The sequence below is a fragment of the Mchenga conophoros genome, linkage group LG15 (assembly GCF_057382185.1).
Source record: "Mchenga conophoros isolate Kocher_MC1m ecotype Shallow Benthic linkage group LG15, M_conophoros_male_GT1.1, whole genome shotgun sequence".
NCBI classification, from domain to species: Eukaryota; Metazoa; Chordata; class Actinopteri; order Cichliformes; family Cichlidae; genus Mchenga; species Mchenga conophoros.
Window position 1 is genome coordinate 9,568,080 of NC_140540.1, and position 18,357 is coordinate 9,586,436.

Here is an 18,357-nt window from a genome sequence, read left to right on the forward strand (position 1 = left end):
CAGGTCATCTGAGAGATGTTGTGATTGAGGCATGGTTCACCCCAGCTTCAGTCACCCAGCGCTTTCAAACCCTTTCCTTTAATTGGAACATTTTACTAACAAGTTTACTTTTTCCAGCATCAACTTAAAGTGATTACTCTAAATGCTGAACAAAGACAAAAAGACATCGCATACGATAGACAGATGTATGCTTTTTGTCCCTATTCGGTTGCCTTGATTTGATTTGTCACGTGATTCTACGTCACATTTGTCCCTGGTGTTTAGCGGTGCAGCTGGAAAAACAGTTGCCTCTTTTAGAACTAATTCGCTTGACTCAAACAACAATAATGGAAATCGGTACAGAAATTAGTAAGAAAATAAGGGTGAGTAACAGTGCGGGTTGAAGCTGAGTGGTCTGCGTGATTAATGTTTGCGTAACAAAGGAGCTACAAGCTAACACTGACTCGCTAGCTTAAATGTGTCAGCCTAGCCTAACTTATTGTTTTATTTTCAAGGCCGAGGGATTGGTACCTCACTCCGGCAGGCATCGTCATAGACTCAATAATTTCTTTTTGATTTGAACAGTTTCCACAGCATAAACTCAGTGCTACGTTAAGTTAATCCTTGGGTTGTTGAATGATAACAGCGCAGCTAGCTACGCTACCTAGAATTTGTTGAAATAACATCTTCCGGTTGTACTTTTAATCTCTTCCAGGCTGCTATCAAAGGAAAGCTTCAGGAGCTTGGTGCATATATTGGTACGTGAATGATATTCAGTGATTACCTCTGAGACAGCAGTTACCTGGTTGTGTAGTCTTACCATACACGATGTGCGTGTTTCTTTTTCTTCACAGATGAAGAACTCCCAGATTATATTATGGTGATGGTGGCAAACAAGAAAACCTCCCAACAGATGGCCGACGACCTCTCGCTCTTCCTCGGAAACAACACGATGAAATTCACAAGCTGGTGCGATTATATTGTTTATTTGTGGACTGGTTCTTATATGGCGCTTTTCTACTCTCCTGGAGTATTCAGAGCGCTCTGAATATGTAAAATATGAAAGAAAGTTGTACCTTTTTGCCTTAACTTTGTTTTTGTTTCTTCATTTTTAGGCTTCATGGTGTTCTGGAGAAATTAAGATCTGTTGCAGCAGGTAAGCCCGGCTGCGTTGAATACATCTCTGCACTTTTTAACCAGCAATGGGAAGTTTGTCTTTTTTATGAACATGTGAGGCTCAGGAGTTTAGCATTGCTCATGTTTCTGTTTTTCTCAGAGCCCGCATCCCTCAAGCAGCTGCAGTCAGACGGCGCTACTGTGAGCGGGAAGAGCCGATCGTCTGTAGGTGAAAACGGCCGAGCGGAGGAATTAAGAGGAGATAGGACAGAAGCCCGTGTATCCAGCTCTGCACATGAGAGCAGGTACCTGACGCAGTAGTTTCTCAGGTTGCCCCCTAATTTCCAAATTATGCTTCAGCAGGAAAATCTATGTAGTAACTTAAAGCAAATTGTGAATTGATTGCTCATTGTTTGGGATAATTTTGCTCATGCTGAGGTCTCCAACCACTATTTTTCCAAGTTTAACTGTGGTAATATCCATTTCCTCTTTGGAAGGTCTCATAAATGGTGGCTCAGTTCTTCTGTGTGTTTGTATTATTTGTACTGTTTAAGGTTTTTGTTATACTTTTTTATGATGCAAGTCAGTGATAATTCACACAAAACACAAAAGCATGTCCGGATTTCCCCCAGAAAGTATTATGATGTTAAAAATGACTATTTACTGGAACAAAGAAGTACTCATCAACAAAGAAAGTCTTTGGTCAGAGCAGACCAAGAAGTGTGTTTGAGTGTGGTTACATTTTTCTTGTATTTTGTTTGTTTGTTTGTTATCAGGAGGGGGACCTTGGAAAAGGGTTCCTCACAGCTCTCCTCCAGTGTTAGGCCCCTGGTGGAGCCGCTCCCATCGGAGGCAGTTCTTGACATCAAACCAGAGATGGACGACGACCTCATCGCTGACGAGCCTTTAGAAATCAGCACCAACCACAGTCGTACACACGGAGCAGCTAGCAGACACAGCGCTGATATCTATAGACCCGGTCAGGGCCAGTTCACATCAGTAAGCTCTGCGGAAGCGTCCTTTCATGCTAGACAGCAGGGCAGCAGAACCAGCAGAACCTCTAGAACTGGATCCAACAAGGTATTATCAGAGTGCTTATTTTGCTCACTTTCTGGTGACGGTGTGTTAGGTAGTTGGATATAGTAATAATGCCTTGCTTTCACCGTTCAGCAAGAAGAGTTTTCAAGGAAGCGGAAGGCACCGGTAGTGAGTTCTGTCGTAAGAGTGAACCGAGATGCAGACGAGGACAGCGACGATGTGGACGAGGACGAAAGCAGCTACAGTGGCAGAGGCCTCTCCAGTAGAGTGTCCCTCCCCTCCAAACCAGAACGGAAGTCAGTATGAACACTTGATGTCATATTAACCTCAGGGTTGGGTTTATACTGTGGAAAGAAAACGGTTAAGTAAGGTAATGTTTATCTGCCTCGTGGATGCTTTTATTTATGGGACTTTTGTAGGTCGTGTGTACCCAAACCACATGTGTGTTTTCTTGCAGTAAAGCTTAAGAAGTGAGTCACAGATGATCAATTTTGCGCTTTGCTGAGCTCTAACAGTTTTGAGGTTTGTATTGTTTCAGACCTACTCTCCCACCAGCCAAGCAAGCCAACAGAAATCTGATACTGAAAGCCATCTCTGAGGCACAGGACTCAATCACCAAAACGACTACCTACCCAACAAGTGCGTTCCCACTGTCGTACATTTAACCACAAACATCCTGTAAGTTAAGCTGATTTTCCATTGTTGTTTGTGTCATTCTCTTACGTTGACCTTTCCCCGCAGTACCACAGAAACAGACTGTTCCTGTGGCGCCTCGTACTCGTCTCGCCAGCAATGAGGAGATGAGTGCAGCCATCCAGCTAGTCCAGGAGCACCTCCACAGCCTGGCGCCCCGGGTGCAGACCTACACCGCCACAGATCTACCTCCCTCCAGAACATCTGGTATATATAATAGAGTTTCATGCGCACAGATGATCACATAGTCTCATTAGCTCACAAGTATATGTCTGTTTGCAACCTATGTCTGATGTTTTGTAGCTGAAGGAGCAGATGACCATAATTATTTATGTCTATATATATATTTTATGTATGTCACAAGCCCGGATGGTTTTTATTTGGATGATTAGTGTATAGCAGAACTATGGATCATCATAACTGAACAGCATAGTAATGAAATAGTTGTATAATTAGATGTGTGTTGACTTCGGCAGGCAAGTAACAATTTTAAAAAACTTTGTGAGGTTCTCAAAGTGCTGTTTTGTTTGTTTTATTTATTTATTTATTTAATACATTTTATTCCAGCTCCAACAAGATCATTAGCATCGCGGCTTCAGTTGGAGAGCAGCGGTAGAGGAGAACCAAATGAATATGGTGAGTTTTAGTTTTAGACAAGCGATTTCCGAATGATATTCCATGCAACTTTAGAAAGTTTCAAAACTATTGAGAAGTAATGAGTCTTCCCAAAAACACTTGATAGCTCCCAAAATTCTATTTACATATTTTTTTCAATCTGTCATGCCTCTAGGGGTGGAGGTCACTGCAGGCGGTGAAGTGAAGACATTTGATACGCGTTCTTTCATAATGAGTCGACCACAAGTGGGAGAATCTCCAGTTGGAAATCAGCAGCAAGTCCTGTCTGCTGTACCACGCACCGTCCAGACCAGGTTTGTATGTTTGTATTTTTACTGAGGTGGCATACAGAAGGTGTCTTTCCATTATGAGTGGAATGGACTGAGTAGTGGCACAAAGTTGGTTGTCAATGCAATGAGTTCTCATAAAACAGGTGCTGTTGACATCTGATCAATCGTTGTGTCCTGGCAGCAGAGCGACTGATTTTATAAATGATGATAAATCTATAACATTACAAAAATATGAAGATCTGAAACATACATTGCAGACAAAGCAGCAGCGTGTGTGTGTGTGTGCACGAGAGGAAAAGCACTTATAGAAGTGTGGTACTATCCATACTGTATAGATGTGTGAAGCAGGAAAGAAAAGCAGCAAAAATTCAAAAAAAATCATTAAGTTACAGGAGAATTTGGTGGATTATAATCAAGTATCTCATTGAATTAATGTTTAAAGGGCAGTTTTATTTTCTGTTCTTTCACCTGCAGTCTTGGTGGTGTTTAATGGTCTGAGAGTAATGAATGATAAATGAAAACAGAATTCAAATGTAGGCTCATGTAAGTGCGATGTAAGGTGAGCAGGAAGTGCAAATAAGTTTACTATTTAAGGATCACTTATTACAGTGTTATTTAATGGTGATGCTATTGATTGGCCAGTAGGTGGTGCCATTGTTTCTGTTGACGATGTTACGAGGATGTACCTCAAAAAGAAGTGAACTACCTTTGTAGTACAGAAAACCCAGAGTTAACCACGAAGATAAGACCATATCCTGTTTCATAGTACAGGCCTGTGTCTTTGTATAAATAAAGAGACATTTGTGCTATTACTGGATTGTCATTTCATCTGTTCTGCTTTTCTGACTTACCCTAGCAAGGAGAGAGGCGACTCTGCCAGCCCGAAGTTCATAGTGACATTAGATGGGGTACCAAGCCCGCTTGGTAACCTTGCAGACTGTGAAACTGACCTGGAAGATGTGAGACCACCTGCGAACGTACCTGACGCAGCGAGCCATGCCCACAGAGAGCCCAAAGTCAGCGTCCTTCAGAGGTTACAGGGAGGCATCACATCAGAAGGTGTGTGTGTGCTCTCAGCGGAGTTATTAAAGTGATATGATAATCAGCTATTTTATTTTTGTTTTGCATTTTAAAGCCAAGTTTTAGCCTCTTTAGTCCTGTCCTTTTACCTGTTGACAGATGAGATGATGGACATTGACATGGCAGAGGAGAATGCGGTCCCTTTGAAAAAACAAAAGGTCATGGAGCGATGCAAGTTCTGGCCGGTGTGCAAAAGTGGGGATGAGTGTCTGTATCATCACCCAACAACACAGTGCAAGTAAGTAGCTATGTTAAATGCAATAAGAATGATTGTTTAGGGTATTTTTTTTCACTTTCAGTCATAAGTCCTGATTACATGTGTTTTGCTTTTTTCCTTAAGGACTTTTCCAAACTGCAAATTTGGGGATAAATGCCTTTTTGTGCATCCAAATTGTAAATATGACGCCAGGTGTACAAAGCCAGACTGTCCCTTCACTCATGTGAGCCGCAGGAGCACGGCTGCACCTCCTCCACCCAGACCAGGTACTCTCTCGCCAGCTTGACCTATGCTGGGTTTTCTTCTAGCCTCCTGTTCACTGATGGGATTCTGGCTAAATTCTGTGAGAGCGATTAGTAGTTTAAACATTTTCAGCTATTGTGGATCCACTAAAAGTTTCCCTAAATTACCTCAAGCAAGTTCACATACGGTTACTTGATGAAAAACAAAACACAAAAAACTGGTGGTGTGCAGATAGAAAGTGAAGCTAATCTGTTTAAAGTTAGCAGAGGAAGAATGCGTTCCTACTATTACCTTTTACTCATGTAAAACACTTGAATCTTCAGCCAGTTTTGTTGCATTATTCTGAATAAAGTAGACCTAACCTAAATGATACAGATCTGAAGTCTTTGCCGGGCTAATCTACACCTGTGATATAGATTATCTATTCATCAGGTCAGTCTGTTGGTAAGGTTTAAAATAATCACGCAGAGTAGATCTTTGTCAAGTGCATTGACCCGACTCTCTATCAGGCATCTTGTGCTTGCGTCTGTGGAAACCCCCAGTGCTTTTATAAAAAAAAAAATCTGATTAGAGAAGATAAGACAGGACCTTGCTGTTCCCTTTTAGATGTTGGGCTTAGAAAGAGGGCAGAGAATTTAAATGCTCCTCCCTGTGGGAGGACGGCCCTGAGAACTGGGTGACAGTACATTCACTTCTGTTGTCCTTGGTGTTGAGCTGACTTGGCATCTGCTGAAGTTGTATTCCCGTGTGAATTTAAAACTGTCTCACAAAAACTGAACAGTGGCCCACGTCAGTATTCGAATGAATCATTGTTGATTTCCTCCCCAAAAAATTGTTTTCAATGATGTCAGTGTTACAACAAAGAAGTCCTTATTGTTTTCCCTCAAAGACATTTAATGTGACACTGTTTTTACGTATCCATAGCACTTCCATGTTTCTAAACTATCATAATCATCCTGATAGCTTATCCTTGACCCTTATGTTTGCAGCAGTGCAGCAGACCCAGCCTACCAGCATCTGTCGCTTCTTCCCAGAGTGCAAGAAGATGGACTGTCCATTTTATCATCCCAAGGTAAAAACGCTGCACAAGAGCTGTTTTTGTACAACGCAGACAGATCGCTTTCAGATTCACAGCGAATCTGATTTTTTTTTCTTTTCCCTCCTTCTTAACTACAGCCGTGTCGCTTTGCTGCGATGTGTAAACGAGCCGGGTGTACCTTCTACCACCCGACCACAACCGTGCCTCCAAGGCACGCCCTGAAGTGGACAAAAGCACAGAGCAGGTGAACAGATAATGCAACTCAGATAAAGACCATCATTTAATATTTAATTCAGCATTATGTGTTTAATTTGATGATGCACCTAATAAATACGGTCTTTCTCCCCTCGCAGCTAAAGTACAGAGACTACGGCAGAAGCCCGACGGTCAGCGTTTGAAGCTGTGGAAAGTCCTTGTGTCTGTGGGCTGTCAATATTTCATTTACCGAATGTTTCAGTTTATTTTAATGTATTGTTTGGAGTGATTTTAAAGGAAATAGTTTTTTAAGTTGAGGAGTCAAGTTTTTTTGTGGGTCATGCTGTCAAAATAATAAATACAGTTATATAAAAATCTGTTTCACATCATCATTTTGCTCATGCTATTCGTGTACTTTGGTGGGACACCGACCTTGATCGGTTTAACTGAAGGTAAGTAACATACACTGAAAAAGCATAAAACGCGAACATGTTTGACCTTTTTTTGCTTATCAAAATTCTGCTGGAGTGACTTTATAAAGTCTGCAGTTGTTTTTATTAAATACACATGGATCCAACTAGACTGTAAAATCTATACATGCAGTCAGTGAGCTAAAGACGCCTTCAGCACTGCAGCTGTGTGCAATAACACCTGCATCCTTCTAAAGTGTGAAAGCCACTTATTACCAATCATTTAAATATAGAAATAGTCCCAAACCTGCTCTCATTCACCTGGTGACTATAGACCTATGATTGTGTCTTTTGGCCTGTGTTATAGCAGGATGGTGGAGGATATCCTGTGCAATTGGTTTATTTCTAAAGTTAAGTGTGTTTCTAGAGTTCTTTCCAAAACTTGCATTACAGGTGCCACTGAGCAATCTTAGTTGTGCACATTCATATGCAGATACAATTACTAACAGATTACCCTGTTAGTAATTGTGCTTTGGGTGTTTCTTAAGGTTTAAACTAAATTTGGCAATGTCTCAAATTCAAAACGTCTGTATAGATGTACTGGTTGATTTATGATTGTGGAAAACAAGCTGACTAACCAGTAATAATGAGACATAATTTTTGTGACTCTGAAAAGTATAAACATCAATGTTTTTGATCATGATTCTCGATCAGAGATGTGGCACTCATGTGAATGACTTGTTGAATTATAATCTGTGAAACATACATCAAACATATCAATAAGGAATAATATGGCGTCACATTGAGCCTAAGACAACATTCCTTGCAGAAGGTATAACCTGGAATCAGTTTTTGGCTTTTGTGGCTTTGTTTCCTTTATTTATCAGCTAGAATGTGTCGTTGACATTAATGGGCAGCTGAAGTTGCATTAAAGTGACCAAAAAAGCGCTGGATTGAGTATAATGTAGGTTCCGTAACACAGTCATAAAGGAACTTGCAGAACAGGGATTTCTTCATTTTATGTGCAATCCCTTTATAAATACTATTGAATACAGTATAGTGACAATATAAACAAAGACATTCCACATATACATCTCTATATATATAGAGAGAGAGAGATGAAAGAGACAGAGAGACACCGGAAATCACTTTATGGCAGACGATCACGTTTTGGTACAACACCGGCTCTGTCGCGGCTTCGTGATGACGTCACATGACTCACAGTTAAAAGCTCAGTGAGCGTGCGTATTTCTCGCCGGGTGCGGTGGCGCGTGCCTGTAATCCAAGCTACCGGGAGGCTGAGGTTGGAGGATCGTTTGAGCTCAGGAGCTCTGAGCTGCAGCGGACTAGGCCGATCGGGTGTCCACACTAAGTTCGGCATCGATATGGTGATCCTGGGGGAGCCCGGGACCACCAGGTCGTCTAAAGAGGGGTGCACCGGCCCAGGTCGGAGACGGAGCAGGTCAAAGCCCCCGTGTCGCTCAGTAGTGGGATCGCGCCTGTGAATAGACGCTGCAGTTCAGCCTGAGCAATACAGCAAGACACAATCTTTATACACATCATTATACCTGTCTCTACCTCACACAGCAGCCTCATCAGCACTTCTTTGTCTTTTTCATTTACGTCAAAAACATTCACAAACCTGCTGCTCTGCTCGTCCTATACCACCTCCACCTGCAGCACAGCGGCAACTACAGCCTCCACCCTAAATACTCCTGCTGGCCCACAGGTGGAGACAAACTCAAAGTAGAAAATTTATTCTCACAACTTTTTGTCTGGAACATCTGTTCAATTGAGGAAACATAAAATGGGTCCGCTAGAAATGAAATTACTTGTACACAATTCTGCGATTTGCAGCCTTTAATCACAAGTTCAAAAGAAAGTCTTGAAATCAGGTGTAAAACCTAAGAAAGATCTCAGATGCTTGAGTTACCAAATCACAATCAAACAGTCGCATCAAAGCACTTGCTACTGTAAGGTGTAGATCCCACCTTATTGTGGAGAAAAAGCCAAATAATTTTTAAATGACCTTTTAGCAAGGACTTGGCGACAGTGGGAAGGAAAAACTTTCTTTGAACAGGAAGAAACCTCCAGCAGAACCCGGGTCAGGGACCCACAGCCATCTGTTGTGACCAGCTGGAGGGTGAGAGGAAAGAGCAAAGAAAGCATAGAGAGACAGACTAAATCAGAGAGAAGACAAAACTTTAAGTCCTGCAGTAGCAAGAGCCTACAGCAGCATAAGTAATGGATGATTCAGGATCACTTGAAAAGTTCTTAGATGACACCTTACAGTTGTTCTTAGCTGGGCTTGGTGACTTCCCTCATAAACTACCAGATAACATTAGTGCTGAGTCTCATCAGTGCTCTGGGGTCATTATTAATTAAGTAATCATTTTCTATAAACGCCTTCATTGTGTTTTATTCTGTTTCTGTCAGCGCACAAACATTTTTTTTTTTTCAGAACAAAAAACCCTCACTGTCTGGTGAACTGCACTTTACTTACCCTTTAGGGTTTAACCCACTCATTGAACATTCAACATTTCAACTCCACTAAATAACAGTTACTTATAAATAACATTTAAACACCACTGACAGAGAAGATTTGGCATAATCTTCATGGGCACAACCCACATACCTTGGCATAACACACACATACACGCACGCAAGTAAGTTCCCTGACTTTTACCTGACCAGAAATCTTCCCATGAGGGACAAACAGCTTGTTTGACATTTATGTCAACTTCCAGTTGTGCTCGTTTGTTAGGAGAGGGACACTTTAAACCTTTAACACATCAAAAGCCCAGCGAGCCTCTGAAATCTCCTATGTGGGCGCGGTGTGGCCTTTGAGCTTCATTTTAAATATTTCGTTTTCAGCTGTATTTGTTGTATTTGAATAAAACATGGACTCTCAATGAGATCAGCACACAAACAAATTAATGACTTGGATGTTGCGACTGTTTTACCCTTTTGTTTTTTCTTCTCTGCGGGGTGCCGATGACATCACACAAGCAGCGTCAGCCTGAGCAAGATAGCAAAACCCGGTCTTTTTAAACCACTCACACGACAAAAACCATCATTACACATCATTTTCCATCATTCATGAGTTTCATCAGCCTTTCTTTTATCTCACAAACAAGCTGCTCTGCCTGTCCTACACCACCTCCACCTGGAGGTTAGCCGCAAATATCAGTACTGCAACAAATCCATGTGAGACGATTCCAGTTAAAGAACTGTTCAACAAATTAAGTTAATTAAAAATAACGATGAGTGACAGTGATGGAAATAGAAGAACAAATTGTTATTTTTTTCTTCTTCTTTTTTTAATACCTACCTTAACTGACAGTATTGTTGTCCACACGTCTTTCATTTAAAACAACAGCGACTGACAGTCCTTCGTGTCAGTTCCCAGCAGGAGGAAGTGATCGCCTCATTTTATGATTTCACTTGTATTGCACAGTAGTTATGACAGATGGAAAATTACAATATTTGGGCATCAACTTTTAGGCAGTTCTTGATTTATAAGACTGACTCATGTCTCGAATGACCTAAAACAACTGCCCTACCCTTCCACCCCTTCAAAAAAATACAATATTACATAGTTCAGTCTTTTCGAAACAAAGAACAGCCTCAAGTATATGCAGTATTATCGCCATGTTTTTTTTATTTTTTCATGGCAAACGGGTGGAATATGTTTGAAACTCAAATCCTTGTAACATAACAGAAATCCAGTACAAAACTCACTTGTTTTTAGCCCTTTACTTTTCAAATGTCGAAAAAGTTACTAAGTAAGTAAACAACGAGTGGCTGATACAATTCACGCCTGCATAACAGTAAAACTCAGAAAGAGTGGGCCAAAGAACAAGAAAATAAGAGCAATATTTCTCTCAAACTGGACTTGACACATTCACTGAAATGACTCATAATCGGCCTTTATTCTGAATTAAATATTTAACCGTTATTTGTCACGTTTGTTGTTTGCCTAATTATCCCTTACATGTATTTCGTGATTATTAGAAACCTCCCACGGTCATTTCCAAGGAAGGTAGACCACAAATGAGGGTATCGCAGTTTGCATTTGAAATAAATGGCCTGTCTGGGGTTTTTCCAAGTAAGGGAGTCCCGATGAAGAGGAGGGAGTATTGTTTAGAGCAGTAATTAAAATTCATCAAAACTGTCCTTACGAGCTGTCACTTTTCTTTCTTTCTTTTTCTTTTTTACGAACTCTTACTCACACTGGATGTTATGTGATCAAGTGCAAAGCTTGAGTTTAATACAGGCGCCATCAAGCCTTCTGCTACTTCTGTGAGCCTCACCGAGCAGCAGAATTAGTGCAAGACATACAAACAACAGTTATAAAGATATTTCAAAAGCTTTTACACATTTTTTAAATCATTCACTCAATGTTTAAAAATTGATACGGCGGGATTTGGGGGTGGTTCTGAGCATCCCTACACTCCCAGCAACAGTGGGTCGTTGAGGGTTCGGGCTGTGAAAAACGATCTTTAAACTAATATGTGTTCACCCTGGTTTAAGCCTAATTTGACAAAGCAGCTTTCCTCCTTTCTCTCTTTCTCTCTCTCTCTTTTGCAGCCTCAACTCTTTTGGACAGCGTTAAATGCCAAGTATTAGAAATGTCTGCCCTTGCCCAAGCTCTTCAAAATTCCTGTGATGGTGGAACATGTTTTTGTGTGGGAGGACTGTTCTGCCAAGCAAAGCTGTTTTAGTCCTGATTCTCTTTTTTTTCCTCCTTTTTTTTTTTCCTTCTTCTCACAAGAAAATCTTGTTCTTGCACGACCAAATGCTGTCTCGTGATGGGGGCAAACAAGAAAAGGACTAACGAGTAAAGGGCACCGCATGCCTTAAATGAGCCAAAAGCTCAGTTTTAAATGGATTGCGTTGGACACTTAAACAAAAGCGTGTGTGATTTTTTTTTCTTTTCTATTACAGTAATAGTGTGAGTAAAAAAACATTACTTCCAGTATGTTCCCCCTCCTCAAATTGTACATTTTCTCAAAGATCCCCCACTCTTTGCACATAAACATCTTCGTTTAGAGTAAAAGGCTGTGAGAGAATTCTGAGTGGGGCATTGGGGAGCCCCTTGGGCATTTCTCATTGCCAGTACACTTGACATCACCTTACCTATTTCGCAGCTGGTGAGCCGCAAGCCAGCAAGTGCTGCACAGTTCTGGAAATTACCATGAAGCATGTGTAAATACTCACAGCCCAGTCATCCATGTGGAGTTTTGGGATGCAGTCTCTTGAGGACTAAGTCGAAACTTCATATCTGTGACAGCTAAACAAAAAGAAATAAGAAGAAAAAAGAAAGAAAAAAAGAGGAAGCCCATAATGCCAGCTTAACACACATGTGCGCCCCCCCCCCCCCTCACACACACACACACACACACAAACACACACATCCCCACTACCCAGACATAATCACACTTGTGTAAAGATTAATGTGTTATTTTTGTGATAACCTGACAATTGTGCTGCTTCCAAACAAACAAGTTTTTAGTTCTGTCAAACTGGGTAATTCATTTGTGAGGCTGTGAGCATCCACTGATAATGTATTCAAGGAGTGAGTTAAGCTCTGGTTGTGTTATTTTTTTGGACTTTACACAATTGCCTTGCTCGCCTTAACTTTCCAACAGACATGTGACTTCCAGTCTAGTGCAACTTACCAGAAACTACATCAGTACGTCTAATTAGGTAGACAGCTAGTATCAGAGAGAGAGAGAGAGAGAGAGAGAGAGAGAGAGTGAGTAAGAGAGTAAGAGAGAGAGAGAGAAAGAGAGAAAGAGAGAGCGAGGGAGGAGGGACAGAGAAGAAAAGAAAAGAGGGAAGAAAGCGACTCAGTGCTCGTGGTAAGCCAAGTTCTTCTTAGCGCTCGTACGGCTACAAAGGCTCTCACTCTCTCGTTCTGTCTCTCTCTCTTTCACACACACACAGACAGACACACACTTCACCAGATCACACACACTCAAAAACACAAAGCAGAAGTGGACAAAGACACAAAGTTTCAGTCGCTACAGTCGGCTATGGCGCAGGGCTCTGACAGCAATGACACAAGTTACAAGTCCCCATCACCTGGAAGCAGACAGGTAAGTGTGCATGGTTCGTTTACTTTTACGAGGATGTGCCCGGTTTTGTCGGAGCGATTTTAGTTTAACATCTCTGGATGTACTCGTGTGGGTATGTTTTAAACACGCACCTTTGATTGGCTGCATTCTTTCATGCATATTTTTGTGGGCAGCAACCAAGGCCACCACTAGAGACACCCATCCTGTCTCTGCTGGCTCTTTTCACAGTTTCTCAGAGTGTCTCACATGCACACATGGGCTGGAGGCATGACTCGCTGCAAGTGTAGGCTTTTGTGAATTGCAAAAAAAAGAAAAAAACTCAGCACCACTTTGCCCAAGTAGTGGGACTCCATTGTTTTTGCAAGTCCTCAAACTGCGAATGAGAGCTGAGAGCTGTTGGGAACAGACATCGTGTTAAATACAGTATGTACTGTGCATTTCTGTGCATGGGAGAAGCTGTCCATTACCCTCGGTGCTGGCTGGTTTCACATGTGTCAGTCTCTAGTGTTCACTATTGCTCAAACCTGTTCTGGAAATAGAGCGCTCAAGCGACGTATTAACGCTACAAGGCATGGAAATAACTTTGATCATCTAAATTCAGTTATTTCTGTGAGCAACGCTGGTTGTCTGGGGGATTTTCAGAGAGGTGCTAACAGACGTTCAGACGAGGTTAGATACTACATTTCTTATCTCTTTGATGTCCAACCGACTCAGCATTTTGAAATTGATTAGTTATTATGATACCAAGAAAATCGAGTGTTCAGGACATGAAACAGGGTGTGCGTTATAGCTAACCGATGACTCAGCCACTCCCCGACCCTGCCCTTGCACATTAGGTGTGATGTTAGGCAAGTCTTCCCTGAACTATCATTTTCACACCCCGGCTAGAGCGTCCAGCACAAACTATTCACCGAGCTTCTCGCAGATTCACTCTTTCAGGCTCAGGAGACGTCTGGTGGCCTCTGTGTCATTTGCACAAACACACTAACTGAGGGCCTGCTGTTTTGTTTCAGAGCTCAGACGACCCAAAGAAGGTGATGCGCCGCGAGAAGAATCGAATCGCTGCCCAGAAGAGCAGGTTGAGGCAAACTCAAAAAGCTGACAGCCTTCACTTGGTAAGGACACCTTCCACCACACTTAACACCCTCAAAGCAACACAACGCGAACAGATGTCTCAGCAGGACATGCTGAAAACAAGTCTGCCATGCTGGTTTCAAATCAATAACTGCAGATTGACTGGATAAACTTAACACTCCTTGTATGTCAGAGCTGCTAATTCAGCCTATCTCTGTGAATAATGATGAAAGCATCAGGGGTGTTTTTTGCTATGCAATGCCCTGCCAACTGTTCAACCTCCAGTGTAACTCCATAGCACAAATGGAAAGAAATTTTGAGTACTGCAACAGACTGCAGCGCTTTCTAAGTGTCCATGCAGCTCTTTGAAGCCTCTGGGAGTGGATTTGTACTATATTTACAAAATGCTACCTGACCATGTGGCGATGTGTCATGGCTTCTGTTGGGCTGCACACTTGGACGCTGTTCGGTGTGTTTTCAGAAGCTTAAGGAATAAATTAGCACGTGTGGGCAATCACTCCCTTTTCACAGCAGAAACGAGCATCAGAGACTGCAGCACAGTGTATGACGACAGGAGTGCGTTCACGCTCGACTCCTTTTGTTCACCGCTTTATTTGTTTGATCTTTTATAGTTCTTTTTCTTTTTAACGTTAGAGTGGGTAGTCAGCACATTTCTGCTGGATGCGCAGCTGGATGCTCTGTTATGTTAAAAGCAACCAGTGACCCATTGAACACTTCCACTAGCTCAACAAGGTGTCATTTCTTACATCAACCTATATTTCAAAACACTGATCACGTAACCACTCGCCATGTGACTTCCTCGTTCAAGAAAAGAAGATGCGTGCGGCACTGAGCTCTTTCACAGTAATGTGTCAAGAGCAGCTGTTTCAGTGAACTTTATCAGACGAGCAGAAGAGATTTTTGACCTTCAAAAAAAGCCACACCGTAGGCTGTAGTAGATCCAGTGTAGCTGATTTGAATATGTGAGAATCCTTCCTGTGAAGTACGGTACACATTATCAATCTCTTTAAACCCGTCAGTCACACAGAATATAGCCTGTGGTTTTACTTTCATCGTCTCGCTAGATAAACAGGAAGGTGAATTTTCCCTCTCTTTGACACTGTGGCTTATTTCCTGTTTCTTCAGTAGTATTTTTTTCTTCTTTGTAAATGAGCTCGAGTGCTACATGTCGTGGGCAGGAGGGGAGAAAAAGGCAGTCACTTCTTGTAAAACACTGATAGCAGTGGGCCGTATTTGGCTAAGTGACGCAAGTACAGGGGTTTGCCCAAGGGTTCTGTGACAGTAAGGACTCACAGCTCAGCTTTGTGATCTTTTGGCCATGGTGAGATGACCTTTTAATTAACCAAGTGGAAGATTTCTCTCCTACAATTCCCACACAAAGGTGAAAAAAAAGAACGAATGAAAAGAAAGAGAGAAAAAAGTATCAAGCAGTGACGTACCTTTTGCTCTACTTGCTAAAAACTGATCATCGGTTAGAAAGACACCTTCTTTCCACTTGTTTTGGAAAATGTGGCACCCAAAAATGTCAGAAATGTACCTTTTCACACTGTGGTGCAAGTTGCACACAGTTTCAATCAATAGTTGCAGGGCAATGTAACAGGGTAATGTGTATTTTTGTCTATTTTCCTTCTCCTTTTTGCAGTGTTGCCACCAATATTTCTACTTTTAGAACAAAGCAATGTAGATGTTGTAGATATTTCATGTTTTACTAACTCCTAAGTAACCAAAGCTATTCATTTCAGTACTGAAACAGAGACAACTTTATCTCAAGTGGCAACAACATGCTTTTACTTTTACACTTTTACTGACTGGCCCATTACAAATGATCACTGAAACAGGCAGGGATGCCACAGTTTTAGCATTTTTTATAATATAAAATTGTTTTCCTACTTGAACTGTGGACTCGTTGCTTCACTGTGCTCGCAGTCTTTGTGAAAGGTTGAAATAGTTTAATGATTCAACTACTCACCATATTTAATCCAGGCATCATTTCTTAACATAAAAGTTGATCATAAAGAAAAGAATTAAACAAATTCCAACTCTGACCTGATGATGGCGTAAGGCATCACTGTGATCTTAACCCTCTCTGTTAGTGGGAAGACATTTAACTACACATTTAATCCCTGAGATATCTTAAATATAGATAAAGAAGTGTAATTTTAACAGCACACTATGTGATAAATGTGTAAAGTTACAGAAATAGTTCTGGGCTCACTGCCCAGAACTATCCAATATTTATATTTTTGTTTGTGACTGGATTTTCAAAAACATTTTTTTAAGAACTGTAATTTCTACAATAAACAGTGACAAACAGGAACTTTTCTACCATTTATTTATTTATTATTTAACTACTTTGGTGTAATTTGAGTCGCAGTGGGGAGGTCTTTGTAAGCAGAAAAAGGTGTAAAACCTATTAAAAAAAGGATTAAAAGTTTAAAAATGTATGCCCTCCTTAACATTTTCCAAAGCTGTCCAGTGGGCCGGATTGCAGTCTTTGCTGGGCCGATTCTGGCCCTTGGGCCTTGGGTTTGACACCCTTGGCCTAAGGGAATCAATAAGCTTATTCAATTTCCCTAAACTGAGCATGTATGAAAGTATGTCAGTTTAATGACAATCTAATCGTGGCTTAGATTTAAAGTCAGGCCATCCACTGTGGACAATGATTCTGCAAAGCTGTTGCGCTCTTCTGTTCTACATCGAATGGTAGACAAACCATCCAGCACATTCATACATGGACTATTAAAAATGGCCTGCATTATCCTTTTGAAATGTTTGGGGTTAAAATATACCGTGCACTAAAACATGCAAAAACACCAGCGCGGAAGCAGGATATGTGGTTGTGGCTTTTTCATGAACAAGTAGTAAAGACCATCACCTTTATGCTGTCCAACTTAACCTCACACAAAAAGCACGCACTTTTATAGTAAATAAAGCAGCTCTGCTCTAACATCCCCTCCCTTCATGTTTCCAGGAGAGTGAGAACCTGGAGAAGGAAAATGCCGCCCTGAGGAAGGAGGTGAAGCAGCTGACAGAGGAGGCCAAGTATCTGTCGTCTGTGCTGAGCAGCCACGAACCTCTGTGCACCGGCCTGGCTCCTCAGACCCCGGACCTCCTCTATCCTCCTCATCACAGCAGCTACAGCACCAGCCAAAAGTTTGGGGTGTATCCAAACTTTTGACTGGCACTGCACCACCGCCAGCAAATCGCTGTACCACACTACCAGCGCTAACCCCCTCCCCCTCCCAACTGACTACTGAAGATGTACTGCGAAACAGACGACTGACCTCAATGGAGAGAGACTGACTGGAGATATTTCAATCAGTGTTAAAAACCTGATCACAGAGTAACATGACAGACCAACGTGTCTGCCACACACGGCAGCCAAACTGTAATTATTTATTTCGCTTCTGCTCGTCTCTCTGCTTTTCTGATTTATTATCAGTAATCTATCTGTGAACTTAAATGGCTCATTGAGTAGAATTATCAGCCAGTCCATGTTTACACAGAGTGAAGAACCAACCTAGTATATAAATGTTGAAGTGACTCAGGCGATATTTTTGTAAATTGCATACTTTTAGTGTGAAGGAGAGCCACCTTTATCATCTCACCCACCTTGTTTTGTTTTTGTTTTTTCGTTTTGTTTTTTGTGTTGTTCACTGTTTTAGTGTGTTACTGTTGATTGCTAATTCTCAGGACCTTTTGACAGATTTGATTGTGGACAAAGAGAATGTAAAGTCAAGATCCTAAGAAAAGAGGTTTTTCAGACTGTGTACCAAAAAAAAAGAAGCAATTGTTGATGATGAAGAATTGGAACCTGGCGTTCAAAAGGTCTTGACTTCTGTTGATAAAGCTGATATGTGAGAAGAGCCAGCTGATCTATTTATTAAATGTAATGCCTTTTAGGATGATCACTGTGACCTCTTTTTTCTTTAAGACAGCCGAGTGTGTGACACCACCAGTGGTGCTGTGGTGTCACAGGAGCTTGTGACAGCATCCTGGAGGTCCCTAGATGGCACTGTTTACCAGAATGAGATGCACGATTAAAGTAGCTTATATTAAGGAGAACATAGTATTTTGAAACCTTCCCTGTATAACTTTACTTTTTAAAAACTTTGTGAGTGTGTGTGTGTGAGTGTGTGTCCTGGAGCACAGCTGAGCCTCTCGTGTCACCTCTCAGCCAGTTATTTCATAACTGCCTGCCCAAAATAAATGATGTTATCTGCAATGCTTTTAGAGTAAACAACTGCAATAAAAGTGATGATTACCA

General features: G+C 41.5%; 2 protein-coding genes and 1 non-coding gene across 3 annotated transcripts; all 3 read left to right on the top strand.

The window, feature by feature from the left end:
- The first annotated feature begins 218 nt into the window (after positions 1 to 218).
- Positions 219 to 6,880, top strand: zc3h14 (zinc finger CCCH-type containing 14). The gene is made up of 17 exons (XM_085247754.1): positions 219 to 362; positions 695 to 737; positions 834 to 948; positions 1,095 to 1,135; positions 1,256 to 1,400; positions 1,872 to 2,175; positions 2,266 to 2,429; positions 2,672 to 2,772; positions 2,875 to 3,033; positions 3,394 to 3,462; positions 3,617 to 3,755; positions 4,588 to 4,790; positions 4,911 to 5,049; positions 5,152 to 5,294; positions 6,261 to 6,343; positions 6,448 to 6,554; positions 6,664 to 6,880. Exons 1-17 carry the CDS (start codon positions 327 to 329, stop codon positions 6,665 to 6,667), a joined length of 1,995 nt encoding a protein of 664 aa, XP_085103880.1. The 5' UTR covers positions 219 to 326; the 3' UTR covers positions 6,668 to 6,880.
- A 1,289-nt stretch (positions 6,881 to 8,169) lies between these two features.
- On the top strand, positions 8,170 to 8,468 carry LOC146557736 (signal recognition particle RNA). The gene has a single exon (XR_014888800.1).
- A 4,300-nt stretch (positions 8,469 to 12,768) lies between these two features.
- batf (basic leucine zipper transcription factor, ATF-like) lies at positions 12,769 to 18,348 on the top strand. Its single transcript, XM_085246358.1, has 3 exons — positions 12,769 to 13,016; positions 14,009 to 14,110; positions 17,062 to 18,348. The coding sequence occupies exons 1-3, from the start codon at positions 12,954 to 12,956 to the stop codon at positions 17,266 to 17,268; spliced, it is 372 nt and encodes a 123-aa protein (XP_085102484.1). The 5' UTR covers positions 12,769 to 12,953; the 3' UTR covers positions 17,269 to 18,348.
- Positions 18,349 to 18,357: the final 9 nt, after the last annotated feature.